The 13,015-nt window shown below is 38.5% G+C and overlaps 3 protein-coding genes across 3 annotated transcripts; 2 read left to right on the top strand and 1 right to left on the bottom strand.

The window, feature by feature from the left end:
• LOC109723556 (NAC domain-containing protein 104-like) lies at positions 340-1,724 on the top strand. The gene is made up of 3 exons (XM_020251981.1): positions 340-536; positions 844-1,142; positions 1,411-1,724. The coding sequence occupies exons 1-3, from the start codon at positions 374-376 to the stop codon at positions 1,549-1,551; spliced, it is 603 nt and encodes a 200-aa protein (XP_020107570.1). The 5' UTR covers positions 340-373; the 3' UTR covers positions 1,552-1,724.
• LOC109722958 lies at positions 4,874-8,971 on the top strand. Its single transcript, XM_020251133.1, has 4 exons — positions 4,874-7,043; positions 7,237-7,341; positions 7,412-7,569; positions 7,653-8,971. Exons 1-4 carry the CDS (start codon positions 5,429-5,431, stop codon positions 8,715-8,717), a joined length of 2,943 nt encoding a protein of 980 aa, XP_020106722.1. The 5' UTR covers positions 4,874-5,428; the 3' UTR covers positions 8,718-8,971.
• Positions 9,198-12,708, bottom strand: LOC109722959 (SAL1 phosphatase). The gene is made up of 8 exons (XM_020251134.1): positions 12,388-12,708; positions 11,772-11,847; positions 11,259-11,332; positions 10,973-11,175; positions 10,454-10,664; positions 10,276-10,374; positions 10,043-10,196; positions 9,198-9,593 (listed from the first exon to the last, which is right to left on the bottom strand). Exons 1-8 carry the CDS (start codon positions 12,676-12,678, stop codon positions 9,421-9,423), a joined length of 1,281 nt encoding a protein of 426 aa, XP_020106723.1. The 5' UTR covers positions 12,679-12,708; the 3' UTR covers positions 9,198-9,420.

Consider the following 13,015-nt stretch of genomic DNA (forward strand, 5'->3'; position numbering starts at 1 on the left):
AAGCAAAACAAAACGATCAAATCTTGATCAATTAGTTGTCTTGTGATAGTTAATTACAAACATTCCTTTGAGATATATATTTAGCGCATAAAATCTAATTATTTTATGCTAGGAGCCTAATATATGTTTATATGCATGATGATTACAATATTAGAATTGTATGCACAAACTTAAAACTTTTTCTTGCGAGGTATCATATCACGTTGAGTTTTCAATGCACCTCAAACTTTTTGGTAGCCGCCACAAAAAGAAGGGTAGAACCCTTCTCCTCTCTCTCTCATGCACACACTATATATACCAGTCAAACAGATCTACACACCCCCCCTACTCTCCCTTCTCCATATTTGCTAAACTCTCACATAAAGAGACAAATATGGGAGGTGCAACTATCAACCTTCCTCCGGGCTTCCGCTTCTTCCCCTCCGACGAAGAGCTTGTTGTTCATTTCCTCTACCGCAAGGCCGCCCACCTTCCGTGCCAACCGGACATCATCCCCACCATCGACCTCCGTTGCAACGATCCATGGGATCTCAATGGTTAGTATATGTTAAGATCATTTTGAGGACATTCTTTTTGTCAGATCGATCTTTTAGATAGTATGATACTATGAGCTTTTAAGCTCCTTCTATTCTAAGAGATTCTTGGTTCACTTTCCACATCTTGCATTTTCTGTTTGTTTGTAATTCCTTATCACTCCTATTATCAATCTTCTAGTAACACCTACTCACATATATGTACGTACGTACATATTTAATCAAAATTCTACACACTTTTCCTTCATTGTCTCTCATCCTTCTCATCTGTAGAGATTCTCATACTATGTGTACTCTTCTTTCATTGAAGGCAAAGCTCTACAAGGAGGTAATCAATGGTACTTCTTCACGCGCAGGACCCCAAATAGAGCCACACCAAATGGATATTGGAGCCCAATCGACACCGATGAACCGATTACTAGCTGCGAAAGGGTGGTTGGTGTGAAGAAGACTCTCATATTTTACTATGGTGAAACCCCCCAAGGGACTAAAACCTATTGGATTATGCATGAGTACCATCTAGCAGAAGCTGGTCTTAGTAACACTAGAAGTACTACAAGTTGCACCAATGCAAGTAGGCCTGTTAAGAAGAGAGGGAACCAAACAACAGTAAGCTTTCTACTTCTAATTTTCGTTAGATCAAACTATTCAACCAACTACCCACTCAACCCTAAGAGACTGCTATGATTCTAATCGGGGACAACTATCATCTTAGCTGTATAACTTTTCATTTAACAGCTGAAAATTTATGAATACAAAATGGTCTATACTCATAAAAGTATAGTAGCCCTAATATATATATATATATATGAGTGTGTGTTTGTGTTCACTTCTTATATACTATATATTATGCTAATTGACCTTAATGATCTATTAGGAATCTAACAAGTGGGTTTTGTGCCGAGTCTACGAATCGAACTGTGGATCGCAAGTGAGCTTCTGCGACGATGGGAGCGAGCTTTCATGCTTGGACGAAGTGTTCTTGTCGTTGGATGATCTCGACGAAGTAACCAATTGATTTTCTACGTACCCGATCGAGTGTGCTAACATTAAACAGTTAATAAATATAATCATGTAACTAATTACACTCTATTAAGGTGTATTAATATTCGATCTTTTCCTTGGTTGTTCCTCATGACATGTATATGTACTCACGTACCAAGTACCTACACGAAAGTGCATGTGCTAGGATATTTCAACGAAGATATATAGCAACTGGAAATTGGAGCATGTTTTTTGGGATCTTTTACTCATTTTGAGGTGAATTTTTTAATTTTTTTTTAAGGGTCAATATTTGTGAAACAATTAACCATCAACTATTTTTCAAAAGCTCATGACAATCTCTCTGATGCTCTACGTGAAACAATCGATTAGCTTAAAAATGTATAAACAGCTAAGAAACGATATTTCTAATATTTTATAATATTCAAAAGCTTAAACTTTGAGATACTACCAACTCTAATGAATGTTTAGCTAGGATACTACGCACGTATATACCTATGATTCGAGCATTAGCACTAATAAGTAGTAATTAATTAAACTATACTTTGATGACCCACAAAGTCAAGAACTTTTATTTTGTTAATTTATTTATTTATTTATCATGAAGAACATGTACATGGGTGGCGCTTACGCAAGCACTTCGCTATCAATGTCGTCGATGTCGATAAGAAGAATAGGCTCATACGTGCACAAAGCACGCGTGGTGAGGAGTGTGGTGTGGTTTCAAATTTTCCAAGAGATTGAGGAAGTGGAGTTCCCTTAGCACTTCAAAGTTCAAGCTAATTCTTTTGGGGACCCACTGATATATATGTCCCCATTTCCACTAATGAGAAATCATAGTGACACACTTTTTTTCCCCAAAAAGAAAAAAGTCGATTAACAAATTTAGAATTCCTTTTACCTATTATAATTCCGGATGCCTAAACCTTAAGGCCCTGTTTGGATCGCGGGATAAGCGGGGATAACGAAAGTTATCCCCGCTATTCCGCCAAACGGGGTGAAATTTGGCCGGGATATTTTATCCCGGTCAAACCTTGCTATTCCCGGTTATTCCGGAATAGCAAGGGATTTGCTATTCCACCATTTTGGTGGAACAGTGCTATTCCAATGCTTAATTTCAAACTTAATTAAACTTATAAATTGAATTAAACTAAATTATATAAATATAATATGTTATATATTATAATACATTATTTTTATTATAAAATTATTAATTGTACTATATTAATACATATTATTTATATTTAAATATTATAATAAAATTTATAATAAATTATATTTAAATATTATAATAATTTTTTTTATTAAATTTAAATTTAAGTAGAATTTTAAAAAAAATTATAGATTTATTATAATAAATTATTTTTATTAATTGTTCCCACCACTATTCTTATTTTAAAATTTTAAAAATTAAAAATTTAAATTTTTAAAATTTATAATTTATAATCTCAAAATTAAAGTTTAAAATTTAAATTATAAATTTTAAATTTTAAATTTAAATTTTGATATTTTAAATTTTTGAAATTTAAAATTTGATATTTTATATTTTTTTTAAATTTAAATATGATCTTAAATTTAAAGTTTGAAATTTAAAATTTAAAATTTTGAATTTAAAATTTGAGATTTTAAATTTCAAAGTTAAAATTTTAAATTTAGAAATATAAATTTAAAAATTTAAAAATTCAAATTCAAATATAATAAGTGGATAATATCATTATTTTTTATTTACAAAACCCATTATCTTTCTTATTCCATCTTACCTAACCAAACGCTATTTTTTTTATTCCAGGAATAACCCAATTTTCATCCAAACGCAAAATTGATCTAATCCTCGCTTATATCTCAATTTATATCTATCCCTGGAATAGCCACTATTTTTTTATTCCCGAACCAAACGATACCTAAATACGTAGCAAAAAAATTCGAATTGTGACTAACACTATATATAGTTATGAAATTAAGATACAAGATTCCCCCGAAGTAAAAGCCTTGTAGTTATTTAATTTGGATAGAAATTAAAGTTGCATTCATCAATGGCTCTAGCATGTCAAGGTTAATGTAAATGAAAATGGGGACATGATATGCAGTTGAAATGAGGCATGCTATAAAGTTATGATTAATTTTGGACTTTGGCTTGTTGATACCTTTAACTCTCTTACTTTTTTATGTCACTTCACGGGGAAAAGTCTACGGAGTAATGCTAAAACAATATGCATAAAATGATCCACAAGAACATTATCTTACACTGCCAATATGCGCAAAGCACATCAATCATACTATAGGCCAAGTGCTTAACTCCCTACTTGGGCCACTCATGTCATTTTCCAATATCTCACATCATTTACATGAATTTTTCGCATAAAATAAATAAAGCACTCCTATATCGATCTTTGCTTAATAAGTTCGTAACCACATTGACCTTTTCCATCATCTCCACTCACTCATTCCTCAAAAAGGTCTTTGTGGTACAAGCAAGCAAAAAAACTTTCCCTCGAAAGCATGTTGACATTGATTCCCCCTTACAATATTATATTTAAAAGGACACACAAAAAGAGATCATGATTTGGTTGTGGAAATTCCTTAGGCTTTGTAACTGGCCAGCTTAAATCTATGAATCATGTATCATGTTCAAATTTCGAATTACCTGTACTACAAAGTTCCAATTTAGTTGTTATTTATTTGGCTCTAAACCTAATTAATCTTACAAATTAGGGAAACGAAAGTAGGAGGATGTGTCCTATAGAACAAACAGGAATATGCGCCATTGGATAATACTTTTCACCTGAGATTATCCTTGTTTCCTACTGAATTATTTTCGATCTCAAAAAAATTGTGACGCAGGTTGTAGGAATTTTTTCGCAAGGGAGGCCTTGTTTGAGGTAACAGTTTAATTTTCTCAAACCCTTGCAAAAGTTTTAAGGCTCTATATAATTTGGTCTAATCATGATTGTATAAATATAAGTGTGGATTCATTAAGTGCGAGATGAGTGATTAGTGGCCCACCCTCTTAACCTTTATCCAGTGCTCATTATTTCAATTGTACTACAAAACTTTAGTTGAGCCCATAAAGCTCAATTAATATTTGAGCCCATTTGATAGTGGGCTTTGTTCTCGAGCCACACAAAATTTAGCCCAGGATCACGTTGGCTGGGTTGGGCTCAACCCAAGTTCGAGCCGAACCGATTCGGACCTGATTCTTAGGCTTGAACACGATTCGGACCAAATTGATTCGACCCAAACCGCTTCGTTCTCTCGTGTAAACCGTCTCCGTTTTGTCGACATCGCCACGTCGATTCCCTGCTTCGCCGACACCCTTCGCCTCGTCACTCCCGGTAAAACCCTAGTCGACCTCCTCATTTCGTCGAACACCTCCCCCCTCCTCCGCTCCGATCGCGTGTATGGATTTTTTTTTTTTTTTATTCCTTTAATTCACAGTGAGTACGAAGTTAGCTCACGATTCCCTGCGATAGCTTTAACAGATCGTTTTTTCTGAGAAAAGGAGGTGTTTTTAGTCCAATTTGCTTCTCAAATTAGTGCTTCTTAAACATCCTTTGACGATTTCTCAATTGATAGCTCGAATTTGGGGTTGTGTGAATCAGGGAATGTGGTGGAAAATTAGGAGTGGAAAATTTAGGTTATTGATGGGGTAACGTACATAATTTAAGAATGTTGAAACACTAGATAGTGAATTGAGTCGAGATGAGTAGCTGGTAGTAACAATTTGGTTAATCTCGTTGAAATTGTTGTGATGATCATCATACGTACATACATAGTGTGTTGTTCTCTAGCGCAAATTTCTTCTGTTTGTTAAGCAATTTTTAACCTTTTTATTGTTTCTTACTTTCACTACCGGTGTCCACCCCCATTTGAGTTCTGCTTCTGTTCTGAGAGTTATGGCGCCATCTTTGTCGCATCACTCTGCGGCGGAGGAAAAGGTGAGAGTTTTAGAAGGAATTGACCCTGCACAAGTCGACCTCCGAGTAATGATCCCTGCCTCTACGGAATCCGACTTGCATTTCATTCACGGCCCGGCAGTTAAGGTTTCTGATTTTGATCCCAGCCTCCAACTTTCCCGAAGAATTAGGAAAGAAAGGCTTTTGTTCAAGCGCCCTGCCATTAATGCCTTTAGCTGGAACCCTTCTATAAGTCGCCCCTTTCGGTCTTGGCCTGCTTCGAACCTTAAGTACGTTGCTTGGTTGGATCGCGTGCAAGCGGCTAAGGCCGCTCACTGGCGGCGAATCGACGTCTTCGATGTCATTCAGTTTTCTAGGGACCCCCCCAGACCCGACCCGTATTTGATAGGTGCATCCCTTTGTTTTTGGTCAACTTCCACCAATTCCCTGCATTTGAGGTATGGGATGTCGACACCTACACTCTTAGATCTCGCTGCCATTGCGGGGCTTCGGCCCCATGGCACTGAGGTGAATGCAGGGATGGAGGTGGACTTCTCAATCTTCAATGTTAGTTTCGATAATTCCCTCGCCTTCACCTCCTTTATTGACCGGTTCAATGGTAAGGAAGGTCCGGTCAGTGATCAGGAGCATGTTGCCTTTCTTTTGTATTGGATCTGTCGATATTTAGTTTGTACAAAGTCTTTGAAGATTGTTAAGGAGTTTCTAAAGTTATCTATTTGCCTAGCTGAAGGCCAATTCATAGCTCTTGGCCCTTTTGTTCTTAGCCAACTCTATCGCAGCCTTGCTTCTGTTGTTTCTGACATTAGGAGTGAGGATAGGGATTTTAGGTTTACCAATGCTGGGGGCCCCCTATGGTTATACCAACTGTGGCTATACGCATATTTTCCTGAGCTAGGTCGATGTAATAGGTCCCTTCTCTCCAAGCTTGATAATCGCCCCAACTATGGCGTCATTTTGCTTTGTGTTCGTCCCGTATGGGACAAACTAACTGACTCTGTTTTCACCGACTTCCTCTCCTTCTTCTTCCACGTTGAGAGCCGAACGCCTGAACGTATAGCCCCTTTTGTTGATCGACAGTACGGTCCGGATTGGTTCCGCATGTCTTCCCAATCTCTTCTCGAGGATCCAAACGCAGGTCATTTACTTTCTGAGCTGCCTCAAATTTGGTCGAGCTTTCTGGTGCCTCGTGACCTCCATGTCGGCCTAACTTTCAATTCCTCCTTCATTGTCCCTGGTACCGAAGTGTATCTGCCTCACTTTGTCGCTCGGCAGTTTGGGCTTATACAAACCATCCCTCTCCCCTTGATTTCGTCATTTAGTGATCTTGGTGCGCGGACATCTTTCGACGTCCCTGCACAAGTGAATATGGTTGACGAGGTTAACAGTTATTTTTTTGACCGATTCCACTTAGAGGAGTTCACTCCTTATCCTAGTACCGTTACACTCTTTGACGAATGGTGGGGTGAACATTGCAACCATCTCTTTGGAGAAGACTTTAAACATTTAATGGCAGGAATCCTCTTTACACCACCTATCGAGAAGACTGTCGATGCGGGTCCTTCTATGCAAGTGAAGTCGAAGTCGAAGAAGAAAGGTATGCATGCTGTATAGATCTTCGCCTTTGAGAAAACATTTTAAATTTAGATTGAACTTGTTTGTTTTCAAGGGGTATTGGAACAGAGAAGGCAACAACACCAAGAATAGTTTGTTGGCACAAATTGGAAGTTGGTTTTCTTTTTCTTTTTTCTGTCTTCAAGTAGGATTTGAGGCCTTTCTACCTCGCTTAGGTGGAATCAAATCTCCTGGGCAAGTCACCTTTTCTGGCTATTATGCAAATTGGCCTGAGGACAAACTCCCTAAGCCTTGTGTAACTGGCGACAAGCCTTTCTTTGGTGAGTTTTTCTAATATATGTGCTCATCCTTGTTTGTTGTATAACTATTGATTGTCCTCCTCTTGTTCAGACGTCAGGCCGATTGGGGATGGTGTTGCTTCAAAGCCGAAGTTGATTTTTGAGGAGGCTTTCCCAGAGATTCAAGAAGCAGAAGAACCGTTACGAAAGAAGCGAAAAAAGGAGATTTTGATTGAATTTTCAAGAACTCCTACTGGAGGTTGCCAAATGGTATTCAACCCTTAGCTTATATCTTTATGTTAATACTTCTTTAGTTTGGTTTGAAATTTTACTAGTTGTCTCTCATTGCACAGAACGTTCTATCTACGGTGAGCACAGAAGTGGCTAGAAAAGACTCTTCACACGAGAGCCAAATAATTTCAGTTGGATCAAAGGGCTCATTAGTAGCTGAGTCAACTGCCGAGGCTACGGGTTCTTCATCCCGAACTTTGACCATGCAAAGCTCTTCTCCCAGTCGAGCACAATCTCCAATTTCTCCTGCTCCAATCCGAGCTCTTTTTCCAGATTCATCCACCAGCCCTAAAGAAGACTTGGCTGCAGAAGCCACTAAATTACCTAAAAAGGAAACCACCCCATTCAATGCCAATCCCCTAACAAAGGATAGCATCGCTCGCTTGATAAGTGTGGGTACAGAAAATGAGGAGTCGATTAAAGCATTTTTGACTTCCTTCTATCAGGAAGACCCTTCTCCTAATGTTTCCTCAGTTGATGCCCCTGAGCTCGAGATCAGTAGGTCAACAGAATTCACGGTTGTATTGAGTGAGCTACGGGCCCTTTTGCAAAAGGGCATTGCTGAAATCAACCAAAACCCGGCCTTTAGAACCCGCTTAAATTATGCCCTTGATCTCCTCTCAGTGGTGAATTCCGACGACAAAGCCTTAATTCGGACCAAGACCCTGGTGTTGGACCTGCAGGCACAGCTTGGCGAGTTATCTTCCCAATACCAAGCAGCCCAAAAATCCATTAAGGAAGCCGAGGAAACGGCCACCTTAGAGAAAATTTTATTAGCTGAGGGAGCAAAGTGTAAAGAACGACTAGCTGAACTGAAATCTGAGCAAGAAACTGCTCAGGAGGAACTGGCCAACCTCGAGATGCTCAGGGCAGAATGTGAAGCTAAACTGAAGGCATTGAGTAATGATACTGTCAAGTGGAAAACTATTAAGGACTTGGTTGAAAAGAAGAGAGAGAATGCTCTCGAGGAGACGAGGAGTATAGCAGCCAAATTCAAGCAGGTTGTGCAACAGCGAGAGCGTACCGAACAGCAGAGAGAATTGGCTAGAAGAGATGTGGCTCACATTGAAAGTAAATGGGCAGAGTTTCGGGATAGGTTTAGGAGGGGTTGTGAGCTAAAGGATTGAGATAGTTGGTTCGTAAATCTAATCAAAATTCCGTAGAATCTCAATTGTGATTTTTGCTATGTAGCCTGTATCTTTTTCTTTTCCTGTTTGGATGAATTGTTTTCTTCTTTGTTGTTTCATAGTTGATGTAGATTTAGATGTTTAGATTTGAATAGCATGCAAATCGTGTTCAGTTGAAGCTTTTTTTGCCTGTAAATCGTAAGCCTGGCTCCTGTACCATTGCTTGTCAAGGAAACTGTTCTTTTCACCCTCGACATCCCTATGATTTAGTATGTTCTTTGCAGAAAAGCACTGATAATTATTTATCAGTTAAACAGCTATTAATGTGCAGATGTTTACTATTGGATATAAAATGTTGTGAACGAGACTCTGTACATCATATTGTCTCTGCGGATATCATTTCTCTCTTACAATCTTGGAAGAGTTCTTAGCATACATCAATGTAAAGCATATGAATGATTCTGAACTGACAACAACAAATGGCACCATCAGTGAAACATTTCTTTCCTTCTTTAGCAATCATCCCAAAATTTTCAACATAAGAGCAACATACATGGTAAACATTGCAACAATTTTGTGTGTGCCGTGTACAAGATGTAAATAGTAAATATAAGGTAATAAACGAAGAATGCTGCTCTGGTTGATAGCAGTTATTTGCTCAAGGGCTATAATTTCTCAAAACAAAGATCATCATACAAAAGGATCACAAGAGGGAAGCAGAATGGTCTCTCTCCCTGATAGCTTCTTTTACGGCATTTAGTAGGGAAGGCATTAACTTCTTATTTGTGACAACAATGCCTGTGTCGAGGTCTAGGTACCTCCCTTTCGAAAAGTCCAAACTATTTCCCGCGGCATCAGTCACTACACCTCCGGCTTCTGCAGATCATCACGGAAGGAGAAATTAAAATTTCAAGGGGAAAAAAAATGTCAATGCGCCTGTAACATTGTTGACTTCGTTTCTATCACTCTTTTCTCCCTGATTCTATATGGTTAAAGTCACATAGGAATAGTTTTGCTTTTGTTGGACTGTTCGCAATCAATATAACATATTTTGTTTCACAAGAAATTAAAAATTTTCGTACTAACTTTCGTTTCTTTTAACTTCTTACAAGACAAATTTAAGCAACAGTGGCAAAACTAAATAATCACCTGCCTTCATAGTGCCTTTAACCTATATAACTTGAGGAGGAAAAAGGAAAGGGGCAAAAAGAAACAAGGCCAAACATGCAAAAGAGCATAGTTTGGAATCCCATATTTTACCATTTTATACTAATAATTACCTTAAGATAATCTATGAAGAGAACTATATATAGAGCGGTTCATACCTGTGACAACAATACAACCAGCTGCATGATCCCATATCTTCTCTCTGTAACCTTTATGCGGGAAGCGTAAATATATAGCACCATCTCCTCGGGCAAGAGCACCATATTTTGCCTGACTGTCAATTCTAACTGGGGGTGCATGGACACCAAGTTTCTACCCAAATAAACAATAATAAAGTTAATAATGTATAAAACCCTAAAGAACAAAGCCAAAAGAAGATATTTCTCAATACCTCTGCTATCGAGCTAGATAAATCATGCATGGAATGTGCTGCTTCAAAAGATTCAAAGAATGCAGCTTCAGCTGGATTTTCTATGCTGCTGACTTGAATCTGAAGGGAGCCAAAAATTAATAAAAAAATGCTGTGCTTCTAGAAATATCAAAAATGAACAAGTCATCAGAGTATGAACCTTCGTTGGTGGAGAGCCATCCAGTGACTGCATTTCTGTTCCACAGCCAATAACAGCAGAGAAAAGGCAACCGATTTGGCCTTCTGAATTTTGCCCGTCGAGATTGCAAATTGATGTTAGAGGAAGATTCGGGCATGCCAAGACCCCTAATACTACTTTTCCTTCATCAAGCAATGCGAGTGCAATAGCATACTGATCTCCTCTCAGGAATCTAGAGTAAATTTAGCACATGGGAGTTAAAAGAGGCAAAGAGCAATGAAGAACAATAGTAGAAAGAAGCTGAATGCATCTCCAACAACTTGATCCAGCTAACATGACATACTGTTTATGTTAGGATTTAATTCTCTTGTTTATTAATCAATTGAACGATAATTACAAGAGAGGGTTTGGCCAATTATATATAAGCTTTGAAAAGTCCTATCCTAATAGAATAAATGTATTTTGAGGGGCATATATGTAAAAACCTATTATTCTAAGTAATAAGATGCTAGAGTTTCAAACTTATGTCATCGTACTCACCCTTTAGTTCCATCAATGGGGTCCAATACCCAATGTCGGCCAGAAGGGCCTCCTTCAGATTTGCCACTATCTATTGCAGCAAGCACGCCTTCTTCAGATAGCTGAATAGTATATGAACCATCAGCAGAAAGAGTCTCATTTATAAGGTCGGTAATGCGCTTTAGTGTTTCTTGAGCACCATCTTTCCGCAGGTCTCCTGAATCCTATAGGTGGAACATGATGATAGCTCTCGAGTAGCGTTTTGAATATATTTCAAGTTATTAAATTGATAGTCAAGTTCATGTACCTCCTCAGCCACCAAAGAGAAGGATTCAGAAGAGAGTTCCAAGTTCAAAAAAAGACTAACTAGTGCTTGTGAACCTGCAGAAAACAAAATAAAATAAGGAAATGTAGTACTTAATAAACAGGGTCCTGTACATCAAAAAAGAAAAAATGTTAACCATATAGAATGTAAATAAGCTAGGTAGCCTATTCTTCCTTCATCACAAGGAAAGCCAATAAGCAAGTTCACAATAGTTTCTTACCTACTATCTAAGATCACTGCAAAGTATAGTATCACTATGATCTGTTCTCTTTCTCATGATATGTTTTCCAGGTTCAAGTACTTTGTTCAACTAACTAGCCAAAAGCTAGACAGGTTACATTATCACAACATTTAATGATTCCTAGGATGAATCAGATATCAGATAAGTTCCATAATGCAAATTATTTTGCACATCATGAGTTAGAATACCTCCTGCAGTGTCAAAAAATAGCACACAATCGAAAAAAAAATTGAATGCAATACTCAGAATTATACCATAATCAGCTATAGTGACAGGGCTTTTGTCTGATTTTGATTGCACATCTGATTGCACGAGCGCCTTCTGCACCTTCTGAAATAAAGAGATAAAAAAAGAACATCTATTGGTAGAGAAGCCACAAGCAGAAATGCATATTCAGACATTTACAATCTTAAGACGAAACAAAACACAAGTGATTGATTGAGGCGGTTCGCATTTTACTCAGCAATTGTATAGGGGGGGGTACACTACTGTTTGATATAGTGTTACTAAAGATAACCAATATAGTAAAATCCCCTCAAGGATCTCACTCCCCTAAACTTAATGAGTCTCAAAATTGCACTTTTAGATTCCTGCTGCAGCAGAAGCCCCAAACTTTCCTGTTAGCCAAACTCTCTACTAACAGCAAAATGCCAAACGCCAAATCCCAAATTTGCAATTCCCCTCCCGAATGGAAATCAAGCCCAGGAGCACGCAGATTCGAAGTTCCGAATCCAATCGGCGAGAAACAAACACATGAACAGCAACCTCGCAAACACTTAATCGCCACACATTCAAATCGATCGAAGCACAAAATCCGAGAGAGAGAGAGAGAGAGAGAGAGAGAGAGAGAGAAGGATCGAACTGCAGGACCTGGCAAAGGCGAGCGGCGAGAGAGGCCGCTTTCTTCGCCGCGGCGATCTCCTTGTCGTATCGCGAAGAGGACGAGGAGGAGGAGGACGAAGAGGACATGGATGCGATGGGAGATGGTGGAGGAGCTCGACGAGGGCTGAGGCGGAGGAGGGAGAAGGGGAGCGAGGGGACGATGGAGCAGGAGAAGAGGCGATAATGCGTAGAGGGAGAGGGAGAGGGAGAGAGAGGGGAACGGAGTCGATTTGGGCTTATAGAGGCGGAGAGAGTGGCGAGGCCCGTTCGTGTCGCCATTTTTTTTCTCTCTCTCGCTCTATCGCTCTCCAATTTCTCACTATTTGGGTTTCGGCCCATTCACTCTTAACAATTTGTGGGCCCCACAAAATTCCCTTTTTTCCTCGGACCCGGACCGCCACGTCATCCATGGACCTCCTATTCATTTTCACTCTGCTAAAGGTAAACTTCTGATTTCGCACTTTCTCACTTTAGTACTCTATGATTTAAAGTGTATCAAGTTAGTATCGTGTGATTTCATTTTTATTTCGTCAGCTTTTTCGTTAATATTTTGTTAAATTATTATATATAAAAAACTTTAGATATCTTACCTAGATTTATAAAATATTTATTTTAG

Source organism: Ananas comosus, linkage group 17 (genome assembly GCF_001540865.1).
Source record: "Ananas comosus cultivar F153 linkage group 17, ASM154086v1, whole genome shotgun sequence".
In the NCBI taxonomy this organism is placed as follows: domain Eukaryota; kingdom Viridiplantae; phylum Streptophyta; class Magnoliopsida; order Poales; family Bromeliaceae; genus Ananas; species Ananas comosus.

Excerpts from the sequence above, each read along its gene's own strand:
- LOC109722958 (XM_020251133.1), top strand. The coding sequence starts at position 5,429 with ATGGCGCCATCTTTGTCGCATCACTCTGCGGCGGAGGAAAAGGTGAGA. Across the intron at positions 7,044-7,236 it reads GTCGAAGTCGAAGAAGAAAG|GTGGAATCAAATCTCCTGGG; the intron begins GTATGCATGCTG and ends TACCTCGCTTAG. Across the intron at positions 7,342-7,411 it reads TGGCGACAAGCCTTTCTTTG|ACGTCAGGCCGATTGGGGAT; the intron begins GTGAGTTTTTCT and ends CCTCTTGTTCAG.
- LOC109723556 (XM_020251981.1), top strand. The coding sequence starts at position 374 with ATGGGAGGTGCAACTATCAACCTTCCTCCGGGCTTCCGCTTCTTCCCC. Across the intron at positions 537-843 it reads CGATCCATGGGATCTCAATG|GCAAAGCTCTACAAGGAGGT; the intron begins GTTAGTATATGT and ends CTTTCATTGAAG. Across the intron at positions 1,143-1,410 it reads AGAGAGGGAACCAAACAACA|GAATCTAACAAGTGGGTTTT; the intron begins GTAAGCTTTCTA and ends ATGATCTATTAG.
- LOC109722959 (XM_020251134.1), bottom strand. The coding sequence starts at position 12,678 with ATGGCGACACGAACGGGCCTCGCCACTCTCTCCGCCTCTATAAGCCCA. Across the intron at positions 11,333-11,771 it reads TGTCACTATAGCTGATTATG|GTTCACAAGCACTAGTTAGT; the intron begins GTATAATTCTGA and ends TGTTTTCTGCAG. Across the intron at positions 10,197-10,275 it reads TATCTAGCTCGATAGCAGAG|AAACTTGGTGTCCATGCACC; the intron begins GTATTGAGAAAT and ends TTATTTGGGTAG.